The following is a 16627-nucleotide window of genomic DNA, read 5'->3' on the forward strand; positions in this document are numbered from 1 at the left end:
ATAATTTAATTAAATTTATTAAATTATCTAATAATTTTTAAATATTAACTTCATATAAAAATAATTACATGTGAATTTTTATTTTACTGTAAAAACGAAGGAAGGTATAATAAAACTCAGCAACCACCAATCAACATTACTCAAAAAGACCAAAACAAACAAAATAAAAGAAACAAAAAAACAAACCATATATGGACGCCAACTTGGGTGAAACAAACGCAAGTAGACTTCGTCATTAGTATTCATGGGAGGTAACATTAATGGCACCAGTCTTCCCGGTCTTCTTAAATGGTAAGGACCACAATAAATTAGTCAGCAAACAAATCATAGAATCAACTAAAATTAATACTGTTAATTTGTTGGATAAAGGTTAATCTACTGTATGTGTCGTGATTAATATTTTTGGGCTGTAGACATAGCCCGTAAGTCAAGTATCTATGAATGGAATTACGCGGTCAAGTCTAACATGAATGAAAAGAAAAATTTAAAATTTAAAATTTAAAATTTAATATTTAACTCATTTAAGCTTTAGAATTTAAAGAGTATTTTATTTGTTATTTTTGTTTAGAACGCATCAGCCATGGTTATATTTAAAAAAGAGTATTTAAAAATAATAATTAATGTTATGTTAATAGTTAAAATCCGTATTGGGAGTAGATGCCCTACCAATTACCATCTACCAATTACCATTAGTTAATATTGGAATACTAAATTTATCCATGGAGCATTAATCCTTATAATGGAGCATTAATCCTTATAATGGAGCACTACATGGTAATGGAACATTGTTGACTAACGGTAGAACTTGTGGGTTTTTTTTAGGGATGGCAAAATTTCCCGAGACGCGGGAATCCCTGCGGGGACTGCCTCGAATGGGGATCCGATTGTGGGGAATTTTTCCCGCGGGGATGGGGATGGAGGACGAAATTCCCCCAAACCAGGCGCGGGAACCCGAGCGAGGATCCCCGCCCCGTCCCCGCTATTCCCCGAAATGTATGAATTCCTTGAATTATCCTTAATAGTTTATTTCTCATATATGTTTTTTAGACATTTCTCACACACACATATATATAAAACCCAAAACTCCTAATCTTTATTTGCATAACCCTTCTTCAATTCAGAGATTCCTAAGGCAGTCCATACTTCATCCAACCTCTCTGCAGCCATCCCCTCGTCACCCTTCTCACCGCATCGTCACACCTCACCGTGCCATCACCCTTACCGCGTTTTGTAACTCTGTATTCTCCTCTCTGTTGTCGCGTCTCCCACCTCGTCTACTACTTTGTCCTTTGGCTCGTCGTTGCGTCCCCATTGCGTTATTTCGAAAGAAGTCACCATTGTGTCATTTAGACTTTTTTGTATAAAATCTTGCAATTTTTGTATAAGATAGATACTTGTAACTCTATTCATATGAAAATTAATAATTAATTAGAACTATTATGTACATGGGAAATGGGGGTCCCGCGGAAAATGGGACCCGTGGGGAATGGGGATGGGGAGCAAATCTGAGGGCGGGGATGGAGAGTAGGGAGGCATCCCCCGCCCCGCCCTGCCCCATTGACATCCCTAGTTTTTTTTTGGTGACACAGTACTTTTTTTTATTTTTTTATTTTTTACCCAAGTTAGGAGACTCGAATTCGCAACCTCTTAATTGAGTATGGAGAGACTATGCCATTTAAGCTATTACTCGTTGGCTTAGTATTTTAGCTTTTAACTCTTATAAATCTCTAGGCTCCAAATTTTATAAAATGCAAGAATATGCAAAGCATAGCTACATGTAAAGGTGGAAACTCACTTGCAATTGGCTTTATATGAAGTTGTTTTTGGATGAATGACGCGTGTTATTATTTGGTTTAAAAAAAACTGATTTATTTTATACAAATGATTTAATTAAAAAATCAATTGATATAATTATGATGTTAGATTTTTCACCGTATTTTATTTTAAAAACAAATGGACTAATTTAAATTGAGAAATTGTAGTTTTTATTTGTTTATTATATAATTTTTAACCAAAATTATAATTAAAAATCATTAAAAAAATTTAAACGAGCGAATTAGTTTTTTTTGTTAGTGCCGGTTTGTTTGTTCAGCCCATGACAAAAAAAAAACAATAATAAATAAATTTAATTTACCTAATTACTTTTGATAGCAGGTTAACTTTTAAAGAGTGCTGCACTCCCTACTTTGCCTAGAGTGCACTAGCTTTCGCCAAAAAAATTATATAGTAAACAATTAACTACAATTTTTTAATTTAAATTAGTCAATTTGTTTTTAAAATAAAATACGATAAAAAATCTAACATTATAGCTACATCAATTGATTTTTTAATTAAATTATTTATATAAAATAAACTATTTTTTTTAAAACAAATAGTAGTACGTATCATTCATCTAAAAATAACTTCATATAAAGTCGACAGCAAGTGAATTTTTGCCTTTCTATTTTTATCGTAATTTCGCAGCTGACCAGTTGTTGGGTTTTTCTTGGACGAATGTGTGTCTTATCTCAATGGTCTTTATTGTCAGCGTTTTTTTTAAGTTTTGTCCAACTTATATTATCAACTTTGGAGGCCGTGTTTTTTCTCATTTTCTTGGAGGCCATATCAACGAAATATACCTCACCATTGTAGATGGATGATGGTCCATTTCATCCTGGGCTCATGAATAGCAGCGGACAAACTATGCTTTCTAAGATCCATATCAAGTTGCATGACCCATACTACGTCAATAAGGTTTTTATTTTTGACCTTTTCTTGTTTCAATATTGGAAAAAGAAAGCTACACTTTCATCATAAACTTTGCTACAAGAGAAGGAGCTTTCTACGGTGGGGAAAGTATTTTCTGGTCCTTGATGGACCAGGTAATGAAATAAATTAATAAAAAATATTGGGGCCGGTTCACAAATAATAAAAAGTTCACAAATAAACTTTCATTAATATGTGGGTTAAATTTGAATGTATGGGTAAATTGGATTGGGGTCGAGAATAGAGAATTTTAATCCAGGCAGAGCTTTAATGGCCCTCCCAAAAATCGTCCACCAAGAAAGTCTCCGGCGACAAACAGCTGTTTCCGGTGAATTCCATCACCAAAGATTTGAAACGATCGAATTCAGAGATTGAAACTTGATGAAGTCCTGCTCACAGGTTCTACAGAAGATCATGAAGAAAGGATTGATCTCCATGTTCCCATCAACCCTAATCCTAATCAAGAAAGGATTCATCTGATTCCCATTAATCACCTCAATCCCCTGATCCCACTCTCAATACTCATCTTTCTTCATCAAAAACCCTAATATTCGCATAATCAATTATGATCATCAACTCTTCTCCCTTCATGGACTCCATCCTTGCCCTTCAGAACCTTCGCGTATTCAGTCCTGGCTTGAATCCTTTTAATCCCTGTTGCGTCGCTCATCACTCTCGTTAATTTCCCCCTTTATACGTCTATTACTCTTGTCTGTTCCCTGCTGTTTCCTGCGAAAACAAAGAATAGTCGTTTTGGGGATTTGTATTTTAGGGGTTTTTTTTATTGGATCGTCGTTTTTATTTTGGGGGTGTCGTTTTTGGGTGTTGGAGTGAGAAGAGATGCTGGAGGCGCAGCCAGTGTTGTTCAGGAGAATCCCGTTGAGGAGGCGCATGCTGAAGCCTAGCGTTGGTACAGAAGATAGAGGTTGGACTTCTCTTCATGTTTGCGCCCGCAAAGGTGATCTCAAACTGGTGAGTTTCTTCAGTTTCATCAATCCCTCTTTTATGTTGTTGTTGCATAATTTCTATCACGTGAGACTCTATTTTCGGTGCCTAGGAAAAATATAGAGAGGCTTCACGATGAGATGCTGAGATACTTCAAAGTTGTTTGTAGGGAGAAGGACCCAATAAGGCAAAGGACCCCAATAAGAGGGAGATGAGCCTTGAGGAGAAACACAAGTTAGGTATTGGGTTGCAGAGTTTGCCTCCTGAGAAAATGGAGCAGGTGATACAGATCATAAGGAATAGGAATGGGAATCTGAAGCAAGACGAGGATGAGATTGAGCTTGATATTGAGGCTGTTGACACTGAAACCCTTTGAGAACTTGATCGATTATTGACCAATTGGAAGAAGATGATGAGCAAAATTAAGCGGCAGGCACTACTTGGCAACTTGAACAACAACAATGCAGCATCCAATAAATTCAATGGGGTAAAAGCCCTCTCATTTTTTGTGCATTTATCTGTTGAATGAGTTGGACTTATTTTATATAGCATCGTACTTATTTTCTTACCATATATACTAATTTGTTACTGTGATCAAATGGACAGGAATTGACTCCAGCAGTTCAAGTAGTGATTCTTCTCTAGTGGTACTAAATTTGCTTCTAGCTGTTATTTGGTTTGTTCTTGAGACAATTTGTTAGCAGAGAAACTTAAAATTTACTCTTATTTTAATCTTTGCAGATTCAGATTCAGCGAGTTGCTCAAGGAGTGATTCTGAAGCATGGCCAATGTGTGGTGTTCTGCCGAAGAAAATGATTTGCTTCACGGCTTCTTTTGAGTGTGCAGCTTCAATTCATGGACTAGGTGTGTGCTTTTGATTCTCTTTATATCTCCCTCGCTGTAATGCTTTAATTTTTTGCAGATGGAATGATGGCTAAATTTGTGATTGCATTGTTATTTCAGGTAGTGTTGCTGTGAACATGGTTTGCTGTTTCATATTGGATGGATTTTTGGTGGCAGCACAACTGCTAGAAGTGGTTTGTGGTGTGCATTATTTTGTAAAAAGGATTTCTAATACTGAAGAGCTAATAAAAAAAAATGGTAGGCCAGAAATTAGAGTGCAATGTGGTGAAAATCTTAGTTTAGTTCCGTTAGATTAGTTAGAAATTAGGATAATAGATTAGGGAGAATCAATGTGTTTGAGTTCACCTTGTACACATTACTGCTACAGTAAATAGAATTATCCTCGATGGAGATGGCCTTTAATCAAAAGGATATGTATCTTACTTGTTGGGATCGACAATTGATCAGATTAGAGATTTAAATTTTGTATGTACCACAGACTTTAATGACTCATTATATAATCACCTATTCTTTCAAGGGAGGTGTAAAAAGATGGACCAGAAAGAAAGGATCATTTGGTTTTGAAGATGGATTTTCGAATGCTCTGGTAGCTGCTTTGGCGGTGGAGACTGTTGAGTGTTGAATGAGACGAACCAATATTAAAAATAGGGAAAACTTTTTATAAAATAAAATTGATAATTTTCAAAACTAATAAACGTTGTTATTAGTATTACTAAGTACTAACATTGTTGGAATATGCTAACTTAAGCAACTTGGACATAGAAAATTACCTATTTTTTACTCATCAATATATCCTATCCAAAAAAAAAAGTACATAAAACCACCGGTCTGACCAAACCATCTGCTATACCGGTTCGTAAATACATTAAATCATGGGTCAAACTTAACAATGCTAACAACTTCTTGCTTAGAGTAATCTGGACCCTCCATCAAGAATCTTTTTCCTTGGTGCTTCAAGCACCAGAAAATACTTTCCCCACCTAAGACATTCCCTTGAATACTAGGTTGGAGTTTTTAACACCTAGCTTTTAATTTTTTAGATGCATTGAATATACCAATGGGTGAGAATGAGAGAATTACTAAAGGCTGCAAGGTAATTAAGCGTTTTCAGATATACTATTAGAATACTTTACCGCCGAAAAGGAATTTTTCTTCCACGGCCGTGGGGAACATGGATTAGCAATTTAGAATTACGCCATTCCCACAAGTGATCCTCAATCTAGGATTTGCTCCATAACTTATTTATTTTGGGTTGAAAATCTTGAAATTAATGATGATTAAGCCCATCCAGTGGCTTGATCCTTATAAAATATTTTTGGACCTGAGAATTCAGGATTCTCTTTTCGACTTTTTTTTAATGAGACATTGAGGAGGATGTTTGACAATTAAAAATTGTTAGATAATTATTTAATTAAATATATCAAATTATTTAATAATTTTTAACTATCAACTTATATACAAATATTCATTTACCTTAAAACTTTAATTAACAACCAAAAGTACAAATGAAGGTGGTCACCCTGATCCTTAATCACCTATTCTTCATTTCTTTGAGTATAATGTAAAATTCTCGTCAATTTTTGTATAGTATTTGTTCTGGCGAGGATACTCTTCTCCGAAATATTTGGTCAGTTAAATTTTTGGAGAATTCGGCGACTCAACTTGGAAGTGAAGCACCCTTGCGAACTTGAACCCGAGTGTGGTACCTGCAAAAAAAACTCCGACGCTCAAGTCAATAAATGATCTCTTAACAAGAACGAGTATAAGATTGATGATGAAGTTATCTTGTGTTTTGTTATGTTGTGTGGCCTATTGTTGATTCTAGTTGATTTATAGGCTCTTTTGTTTGAACTATTCGTCGGTCCATTAGTCGTAAATGGCTAGGGTTGAGATTCTCGGGAAGAAAGGGAGTCCGCTGGTCATGGACGACTAGGGACGAGAATCTCGAAGGGAAGTGGGTTACGATAATAAGTTTAATTTAATTTGAATTTCATTTTATCCAACCGAGGTATAACTTATTTTTTTCGAAATTAAATACTTTTCTAAGAGTTGATCTCGTACCTGAAAGTTACCAGTTACTTGTTGCACTACAAGCAAGGAATCACAATATACCTTTAGGTTGTTTACTCCTATTTGTTCTGCTAACCGGAGGCCTGCTAGGAGTGCCTCATATTCATCTTGGTTATTGGTTGCTTGAAATAGAAATTTGATTGACTGCTCGGATCGGACTCCAATGTCATCCCTGAGTAGGATTCTTGTTCCATATCCGCTTTCATTTGATGCACTATCTACATATAGTTCCCATGTCTTGACTGATTCTTTAAGGTCGGTAAACTCTTATATGAAGTCGGCAAGTGCTTGTATTTTAGGAGATCCTCGTGACTGATAGAAGATGTCGAATTCGGAGAGCTCTATTGCCCCCTTTATAAGTCATCCCGCTAGGTCTGGTTTTGATAGTATTTGACGTAGGGGTTGGCCAGTCCGAACTATTGTTTGATGTGTCTGAAAGTAATGTCGTAGACGCTGAGTTGTGGTGACCAAGCCAAATGCTAGTTTTTCTATTGTCAGGTACCTTGTTTCGGTGTTTTATAATACTTTGCTCACAAATTATACTGGGTGTTGCTCTTTTCCTGTTTCTGTTACAAGCACGGATCTAACCATGTTAGTTGAAATTCAAAGGAATACGAAAAGGGGTTTACCTTGTTGAGGCTTCTTGAGGATAGGTGGTGAACCGAGCAGGTTTTTGAATTCGATAAAGGCTTTTTCATATTCGTCTGGCCAAAGAAACTTTTTGGCCTTTCTTAAAGTGTTGAAGAAATGATATGACTTGGCAGCTGCTGCAGGCAATAATCGGGACAGGGTTGCTAGACGACCTGTGAGTTGCTCCACTTCTTTGATTGACCGAGGTGATTGCATGTTTATTACAGCCTAGCATTTTTCGGGGTTGGCTTCTATCCCCCTGTTCATCAGTAGGAATCCGAGGAATTTACCTCCATGTACTCCAAATACGCATTTCTCTGGATTTAGTGTCATATTGTAATTTCTGAGTTGCTGAAAAATCTCGTTAAGATCGGTCTCATGTTGCTGTTTCGAGCTCAACTTGACCACCATATCATCAACGTATATCTCAATGTTCTGACCAATTTGATCTTTATATACCTTGTCCATTAGTCTCAGATATGTTACTTCTGTATTTTTTAGTCTGAAAGACATGACTTTATAGCAAAAATTATCTTGGTCTGTTACAAATGCTGTTTTTTCTTCGTCATCAAGGTGCATTTGTATTTTATTATAACCGGAATAGGCATCCATAAAACTGAGTACTTGATACCCTGAAGTGTCGTCTACCAGTCTGTCAATATTTGGTAGCGGATAGGAGTCCTTTAGACAGGCTTTGTTCAGATCTGTGAAGTCTACGCACATGCGCCGCTTTCCCGAGCTCTTCTTAACCATTACCACGTTCGCTAGCCATGATGAGAAGCAAGTTTCTCGGATGAAACCTGTATCAAGTAATTTCTGTGTTTCTGCATTTGATGTATTCCTTCTTTCTGTGCTTAAGTTTCGTTTCTTTTGTCTTATAGGTTGGGCGTTGGGGTTGACTGCTAGCCTGTGGCATACAAAGTTCGGATCGATTCGTGACATGTCGGCGGGTGTCCATGCGAATAGGTCGGGGTTCGATTTTAATGTGTCAATTAGGTTCTGTTTTGTTTCTACAGAGAAAACAGCGCCGATGTTAGTAAACTGTTCTGCTTTTCCAAGTTGTACCTGTTCTAAGTCACCCGTTGGGGCAGAACGACTGTTGCTGTTCCTTGGATCCAGCTTGGCCAAGGTTGGAATGCTTTTCGAGTTGTAAACAGAGTGGACCCTTGTGATCATCTCCTTTGGGGTGACTTTCAAGTCTGCATTGTAGCATTATCTGGCCTCCTTGTGGTCCGCATAGATTGTTGTTATTGTGTTATCCTACACAGAAAACTTAACACAGAGGTGAACTATGGAGATTATAGCTCCGAAGGAGTTAAGGGACGGGCGTCCCAAAATAACATTATAGGGACTTGCACAATCGACTACTAAAAATTGAATATCTAGGGTTTTTGAGTCCGGAGACTCCCCTAGCGTTATTCTCAGCCATACGTAACCTGATATAGGGACTCTTTTCCCGGAGAACCCTACCAATTCCCCGGGTGACGGTTGAAGTACTTTGTCGCTAAGTTGCATCTTCTTGAAGGTGGAGTAGAATAAGACGTCGGCGCTACTCCTTGGGTTGAGTAGAACCTTTTTTATTGTTAGTTCTCCCATACGTATTGAGATTACCATTGGATCATCCAAGTTTGGGTATTATGACTTAACGTCGGATGGACTGAAGGTGGTTTGGGCCGTTGGAGCCGACGTTTGGATCCTTTGCCGAGATCCTTCCATTGTCATCATGGCTCTGTAACTTTTTTTCCTAGCTGTATTGGTTGTTCCTCCCCCTGCAAAACCACCTGAGATGTAGTTTATTACCCCTTTAGATGTAGGAGTTTCGATCGGTCCATGCCAGGTTCCTTTTTCTTTGTGGTCAGAGCGATAGCTCGGTTTGTCAGTATCCCTTGATTCCTTCTGGCTTCTGGAAGTGACATATTTGTCCAGTAGGCCTTGTCTTGCTAATCTTTTCAATAAGTCTTCAGCTACTATGCATTCGTCAGTGGTATGGCCGTACTTCTGATAAAATGTGCAATGTTTACTTCTGCCTACCTACTTTTTTTTTTTATCTTGGTACATCCCTGCTTTGCTCGGCGGTTTGATCAACTTGTTGTGCAGTATTTTATTTATGATGTCTTCCCTTTTGGTATTGAACTTGGTGTACGAATTGAATTTTAGTGTTAATTTGAAAGGCTTTTTGGGATATTTATTCTGAGGCCTGGGGGTTTTTCTTCTTCCTTTCGAGATAACGTCCTTTCGTTTCTCCGAGCTTCACGTAATTCTTTGATTTCAATTTGTCCGGTTGCCTTCTCTCTAAACTCTTCCAATGTCTTCGGTTTTGCGACTGCTATTGCTTCCTGGAATTTTTCAGGTCGGAGGCCACTTTTTATCACGTGTAGTTGCACTTTCGGATTGAGGTCTGGAATTTCCATAGCCGCTGTTCGGAAGCGCGTCATGTAGTCCTTCAAACTCTCATGTTGTCCTTGCTTGATTGTACTGAGATAGTCTGAATCTCGCACATAAATTTTGGACGCCGTGAAGTGGTTACGAATAGTCTGGCAAATTCGTTGAAGCTTGATATTGAACCTGCAGGTAAGTTAGAAAACCACAATAAAGCAGCTCCATCTAGAAAAGATAAGCACAAGATGGGATCGGAGTCACTATTGAGAAACATTATGGATTCGAATTTTTTGACATGAATTTTAGGATCTCCAATCCCTTGTACGTCATTAAAGTCATTGGGAGTGTAAAATTTTTAGACATTTTAAAATTCATTATTTCTTCTGAGAAAGGGCCAGTCCATCGTCTTTCTGTTTTGAGAGGTGTTTTTCCTGTCTTTGCGTTTGACTCCGACTGACGTTTCTCATGGAGGTCGACATTGGCCTTCTTGTTCTCGTTCTTTTCTTCGCCGTTGTTCTGTATGGTTGCTAACAGTTTGGCTATTCGTTGGTTTTCCGCCTGTAGGGCGGCGTTAGCGGCCAAGAGTTCGGCGTTGGTTGGATTGGTCTGAGGAGTCACTGAATGATCCGTCATGTTTTGGCTCTTGCATAAAAGAAAAGAAAGCACAAATCGATTGTAGTAGTGTTATATCAAAGCTAAAAGTGAGGCTGGGCCCCACGGTGGGTGTCAAATGTTCTAACAAGGATACTCTTCTCCGAGGTATTTGGTTGGTGAAATTTCTGGAGAACTCGACGTCTCAACTTGGAAGGGGAGCACTCTTACGAACTCAAACCCGAGCGTGGTACCTGAAAAAAAGATTCCGATGCTCTAGTCAGTAAATGATCTCTTAACAAGAACGAGTATAAGATTGATGATGAAGTTATCTTGTGTTTTATTATGTTGTGTGGCCTATTGTTGATTCTAGTTGATTTATAGGCTTTTTTGTTTGAACTATTTGTTGGCCCGTTAATCGTAAATGACTAGGGCCAAGATTCTTGAGAAAAAAGGAGGTTTGCTGGTCATGGACGACTAAAATCAAAAATTTCAGAAAAAAAGTGAGTTACAATAATTAATTTAATTTAATTTAATTTAAATTTTATTTTATCCAAAACTCGTTTTTTTTCGAGACGTAAGAAATATAATACAGTATTCATTGTGATGGTAACAACATAAAGTTGACTTTGACTAATATACAACTTGGGCCTTTTACTACCTAATTAATTATTTTCTAAAAAAAATTGTGGGAAAATGCACATGCATGATAGTGTAAATAAAGGTTCAGTTGGTATATCACACTCATTTAGGCTTTGCAATTAGCAATATGATAAACAGAGTTACTCAAATAAAGATGTCTAAAATATTTTTTTTAAAGATATTTTTTAATAATTAAAATTTAATACATATAATTAATTAAATTGTATTATTTTTGTCAAAATTAGATCAGACAAATTAATTTGACTAAAAAATCAATAAACCAATTACAAAAGTAGACTAAGCTCATCTTCAAGATTTTAACACAAATTAAAGTATAATATATATAGTTGAACTATAGCTATATATGGATGTATAATATTATTGAAATTTTAAGTGTATCGAAAAATATCAGTATTCCAATTATTTTAACTGTTGATTTTAATTAATATATATTATATATATTTTTTATAATTTATATCAACGGTTAAAATAACTGGAACATTAGTGTTTCCGATATACTTAAAACTCTTCCAATATTATTTGAGTCTGGAACTCTGTTTTAACTCCGATTCATTACATTACATTACATATTTTCTTTTGGCTATGAAATTCCCGAAAATAAAACATAACAAGAAGCTAAATATATGCTTGCCCTTATTTAATTATTATTAATTAATCCACGTAACATTATTATTTTCAGGCCGTTGCCCAAGTAACGTTTTCTTCCCCAACATTCGAGTGCAGCCCTAGAGCATCCCACACCGCCTGCGATCCATCCACGATGTTGTTCCGGCATGGTGGCTGCCCTGCATGCTCCTCGTCGCAGCCGTGAACGGAGTCGCACTCGTCCACCACCTTCGCCCTCACGCTCCTCCCGGTTCTTGTTGAGGTGATCGTTAAATATCTCAAGCACAACGCCCCTTTGTTGAACCACCCAGTGGACAGCGCCACCACTGGCTCCGAGTTTTGGTGGTACTGGTCGTCACACTCAGATGGAGCACCACCGTCGCCTCCTTCACTGAAGTCGTTCAGGGTGAGTATTGCCTTTGTGGAGGACGACACCGGAGGGGAGCACCTGCATTCGCAAAATTATATATATTATTAAAAAGAAATTTTTTAGTTTAATGTCATTTTTATGTATTGTACTGCACCCAACAATCTCGGTCATATCCGAGATATACCTCGACGCAACGGTAAGATATCAAAAACTGCCCATATACTCGAATCACGGGGCCAACGTCTTTTACCAGCATATCCGGATCAATCCACTCATGGAGATCTCGGAAAAAGACCGACCGAAAATGCTCCACACTAAGCCTATAAAACAGGAAACAAAGGGCGACACATTACTCACCGCCTACCAGAATTACTTGACTTCATCCTACATCAGTTATCTTCAAGTTACACCTATAGTTTTAGAAAAACTCTATTTTATTGCTGACTTGGGCGTCGGAGTCCTTTTTGCAGGTACCACGCTCGGGTTCGAGTTCGCAAGGGTGACGTCGGCTCACAATTAACATCGGCTCAGGGACCCTTACGGTGACACAAGACCGACGTATAGATCACGCGCAATATCCTTGCCAGAACATTTGGCGCCCACCGTGGGGCCGACGTTAAACTTCTCCCCGCCGAGAATATACCCGTTTACAACTTCTCACCCATATCTGCGCACTTTTCTTTTCCTTCCTTTTTTGCAGGAACAAGACGATGACAGATCATTCCAAAACTCATCACTCTCCCCAGGTGAATGCTGATCTCCTTGCCGCAAACGCCGCTCTATCAGCGGAAAACCAACGAATGGCCGAACTATTAGCAGCCCTACAAAACAACGGAGACCGGAAGGAGCATAGCAAAAAGACGAATCTAGAGCAGAACGAAGAACATCAGTCAGAATCCAACGCCAAAACAGCGGAAACTCTCCCCAAGAACGAGAGGAGACGAGCCAATCCATTCTCTGAAGAGATAATGAACTACAAAATGCCCCTGAACTTTACACTTCCAATGACCCTGACGCCATACAAAGGCATCGGGGACCCGAAGGTCCACGTCACCAAGTTCGAGTCCATGATGTTCCTCAACAGTGATTGCGACCCCATCCTGTGCCGCTCTTTTCCCACTTTTCTGGACGAAGCCGCCCTATTGTGGTTCTCTAATCTGCCTGCAGGATCCATAACTAGCTTCGACGAGTTTGCCAAAATGTTTATCAATCATTTCGCAGCATCAAAAATATATGTCAGAGATTCGGACTATCTAAGTACCATCAAGTAGGGACCACACGAAAGCCTCAAGGAGTACATGACGCGCTTCACCACGGCGGCCATGGAGATCCCCGACCTAAACCCAGAAGTACAACTACACGCCATTAAAAGCGGGCTCTGACCAGGGAAATTCCAAGAAGCCATAGCCGTGGCAAAACCAAAAACGCTAGAGGAATTCTGAGACAAAGCTACGGGACAAATTGAAATAGAAGAACTTCGTGAAACGCGAAGGAACGAACGACCGACCTCGCGAAAGGATGAGGACAAACCGAACAGGCCTAACATCAATGAACATAGAAAATCCTTTAAACTGACCCCAAAGTTTGATTCATATACCAGGTTTAATACGAGGAGGGAGGACATCATAAAAGACATACTCCACAACAGATTGATCAAACTGCCAGTCAAGGCCGGAACGTACCAGGACCAGAGGTATGTGGACAAAGGAAAACATTGTGCTTTCCACCAGAAGTTCGGTCACACTACAGACGAGTGTGTAGCTGCTAAAGATTTGCTGGAAAGACTGGCACGACAGGGGCTATTAGACAAATACATCAGCTCAAGAAATCAGAAGGAAGTAGATATCAGTAAACCGAAGCATAACTCGGACCGCAGGGACAAGGGATCATGGCGAGACCCAATCGAAACCCCAACCGCCAAAGGAGTCATAAACTACATTTCAGGAGGGTTCGCAGGGGGAGGAATGACGAACACAGCCAGGAAACGAAGTTACAGGGCCATGTTAACGATGAAGGATACCCGACAGAACTCCCAAAAGCCAACACCCTCAGCCGATATTAACTTCGGCGCCAGTGACTTCAAATCAAGAGCGCCTAACTTAGATGACCCAGTCGTAATCTCGGTTAGCATGGGACCGTTAACTGTGAAGAAGGTGTTACTCGACCCAGGAAGCAGTGCAAATGTCCTGTTCTATTCCACATTCAAGAAGATGCAATTGAGCGACAACTCACTACAACCATCAGGAGGAGAGCTGGCAGGTTTTTCGGGCGAAAGAGTCCCGATATCAGGCTATGTCTGGATAAGAACAACACTAGGCAAGCCACCAAACTCCAAGACCCTAGACATTCAATTCCTAGTAGTCGACTGCGCCAGCCCCTACAACATCATTTTGGGACGCCCCTCTTTGAACTCCTTCGGAGCCATCGTCTCCACTGTTCACTTGTGCGTCAAATTTTCTTTGCAGGACAACACAATATCCACGGTTCATGCCGATCATAAAGAAGCCAGGCAATGCTACAATGCGAGTTTGCTGGGCCGTGCAAAAGACACAATCCCGAGAATAAACTCGGTGTACAATTCAGAGAATACCCCGCGACTGACAGACATGGATCCGAGAGATGACTACGACCGGCCTTCCCCAACGGACGACCTGGAAAAGGTAGAACTACATACAGATAATCAATATACTAACATTGGATCAGCTTTTTCTGCAGGAAGAAAGCAACTTTTGAAGGACATTCTGAAAGACAACGCTGACCTATTTGCTTGGACACCTGCCGACATGCCGGGGATCGATCCAAACTTCATTTGCCACAAGCTGGCAATTAATCCAAACGTCCGACCTATACGGCAGAAAAAACGAAACTTGGGAACAGAAAGAAGGACTGCAGCAGCAATAGAAACCCAAAAGCTTCTGGACGCAGGTTTTATCAGAGAAGTCCGATTCTCTTCATGGCTAGCCAACGTGGTCATGGTAAAAAAGAATACTGGAAGCTGGCGAATGTGTGTAGATTTTACAGACCTGAACAAAGCTTGCCCAAATGAATCATATCCTCTGCCAAACATTGACAGACTCGTAGATGATACCTCAGGATACAAAGTGCTACGCTTTATGGATGCCTACTCAGGATATAATCAGATCCAAATGCACCCAGACGACGAAGATAAAACAACATTCATAACCGACCAAGGTAATTTCTGCTATAAGGTAATGCCTTTTGGACTAAAAAATGCAGGTGCCACTTATCAGAGACTAATGGACAAGGTATTCAAAGACCAAATCGGAAGAAGTATTGAAATCTATGTCGATGACATGGTTGTCAAATCCAGCTTGGAAGAATAGCACGAAGCCGACTTAAAAGAAGTTTTTCAACAACTACGAACACATAACATGAGGCTAAATCCCGACAAATGCGCGTTTGGAGTAAAACAAGGAAAGTTCCTCGGTTTTCTGTTAACAAACCGAGGTATAGAAGCCAACCCAGAAAAAATGTCGAGCCATATTAAACATGCAATCACCAACAACAATTAAGGAGGTCCAGCGACTAACGGGGCGCTTGGCCGCGTTATCAAGATTCCTGCCAGCTGCAGCAACAAGATCTTACCATTTCTTCAAAACAATAAAGAAGTCGGAGAAGTTCACATGGACAACTGATTGCGAAAGAGCATTTTTCGAGTTCAAACAAATACTCGCATCACCACCTATATTACAGAAACCCGAGCAAGGTAAACCTCTTCTACTTTTCCTTTTAATTACAGCTAACACCTTCAGCTTTGTCCTCGTAACAGATACAGGGAATGAGCAGCACCCGGTATACTTCGTGAGCAAAGTCCTACAGGGCGCCGAGCTCAGATACCCAACGATAGAGAAACTAGCACTTAGTTTGATAATGACAGCTCGTCGCCTAAGACATTACTTTCAGACGCACCCGATCATAGTATGCACGGGGCACCCTTTACGACAAATACTCTCAAAACCAGATCTGGCAGGACGGATGACGAAATGGGCGATTGAGCTCTCGGAATTTGACATATCATATCAGTCAAGAGGCTCACCTAAGGCCTAGGGACTAGTTGATTTTGTAGCCGAATTCACATGCAAGAGTGAACAGACCAAAAATTGGGAGCTATATGTAGATGGCGCGTCAAATGAAAACGGATGCGGAGCAGGAATCCTTCTGAAAGACGATGAAGGAGTACAGGCCGAACAGTCGATCAAGTTCCTCTTCCAAACAACAAACAATCAAGCCGAATATGAAGCTTTGCTGGCTGGATTACGACTGGCCAAGGAAGTCAGAATCTCGTCCCTGACTGTGCACTGTGATTCACTACTAGTAGTACAACAGGTAAGCCACCAATTCCAGGTACGAGACAGATCTTAGAAAAATATCTAAGCTTGGTAAAAACCCTAGTACAGTCTTTCAAAAAGTTTGAAATACTTCACATACCTCGAGAAGAAAATTGCAGAGCTGATATTCTGTCAAAACTAGCCACGCATAGGTTAACGGAACAAACAGAAAAACTTCATCATATTACGTTAACGGAAACTAGTCTAGATACAAAATCTGTCTTTAGCATATCACAGGAAGAAGACTGGAGAAATGTATTCGTCAACTACATAAGAAGCGGAGACATACCAGAAGGAGAGGAGCCGAGGTCATTTAGACACAAAGCGGCTCAATATACTCTGATGGGAACCGAGTTATACAAACGAGGAATTTCTAGGCCACTTTTAAAATGTCTTGGACCGGCAGAAGCAGAAA

The 16627-nt window shown here is 39.5% G+C and overlaps 1 protein-coding gene and 1 long non-coding RNA gene across 5 annotated transcripts in view; one reads left to right on the plus strand and one right to left on the minus strand.

Annotated features, from left to right (window-relative positions):
- On the plus strand, window positions 2954-5070 carry LOC107614232. Of its 4 annotated transcripts, none has more exons than XR_002351761.1 (5): window positions 2954-3717; window positions 3803-4177; window positions 4297-4337; window positions 4432-4554; window positions 4654-5070. It is a non-coding gene; the product is annotated as an uncharacterized LOC107614232 (long non-coding RNA). The 4 variants fall into 4 exon arrangements; XR_002351763.1 differs by having other exon boundaries at window positions 3814-4177; XR_001614337.2 differs by having other exon boundaries at window positions 2955-3717; window positions 3850-4177.
- The window catches only part of LOC107610430 (kiwellin-like), a 9857-nt gene continuing 4623 nt past the window's right edge, over window positions 11394-16627 (minus strand). The window contains exon 2 of the mRNA XM_016312481.2: window positions 11394-11941. Within this exon, the coding sequence (XP_016167967.1) occupies window positions 11563-11941 (379 nt within the window). The 3' untranslated portion in view covers window positions 11394-11562. The remainder of the gene's footprint in view (window positions 11942-16627) is intronic.

This window comes from Arachis ipaensis, chromosome B08 (genome assembly GCF_000816755.2).
Source record: "Arachis ipaensis cultivar K30076 chromosome B08, Araip1.1, whole genome shotgun sequence".
Lineage (NCBI taxonomy): Eukaryota > Viridiplantae > Streptophyta > Magnoliopsida > Fabales > Fabaceae > Arachis > Arachis ipaensis.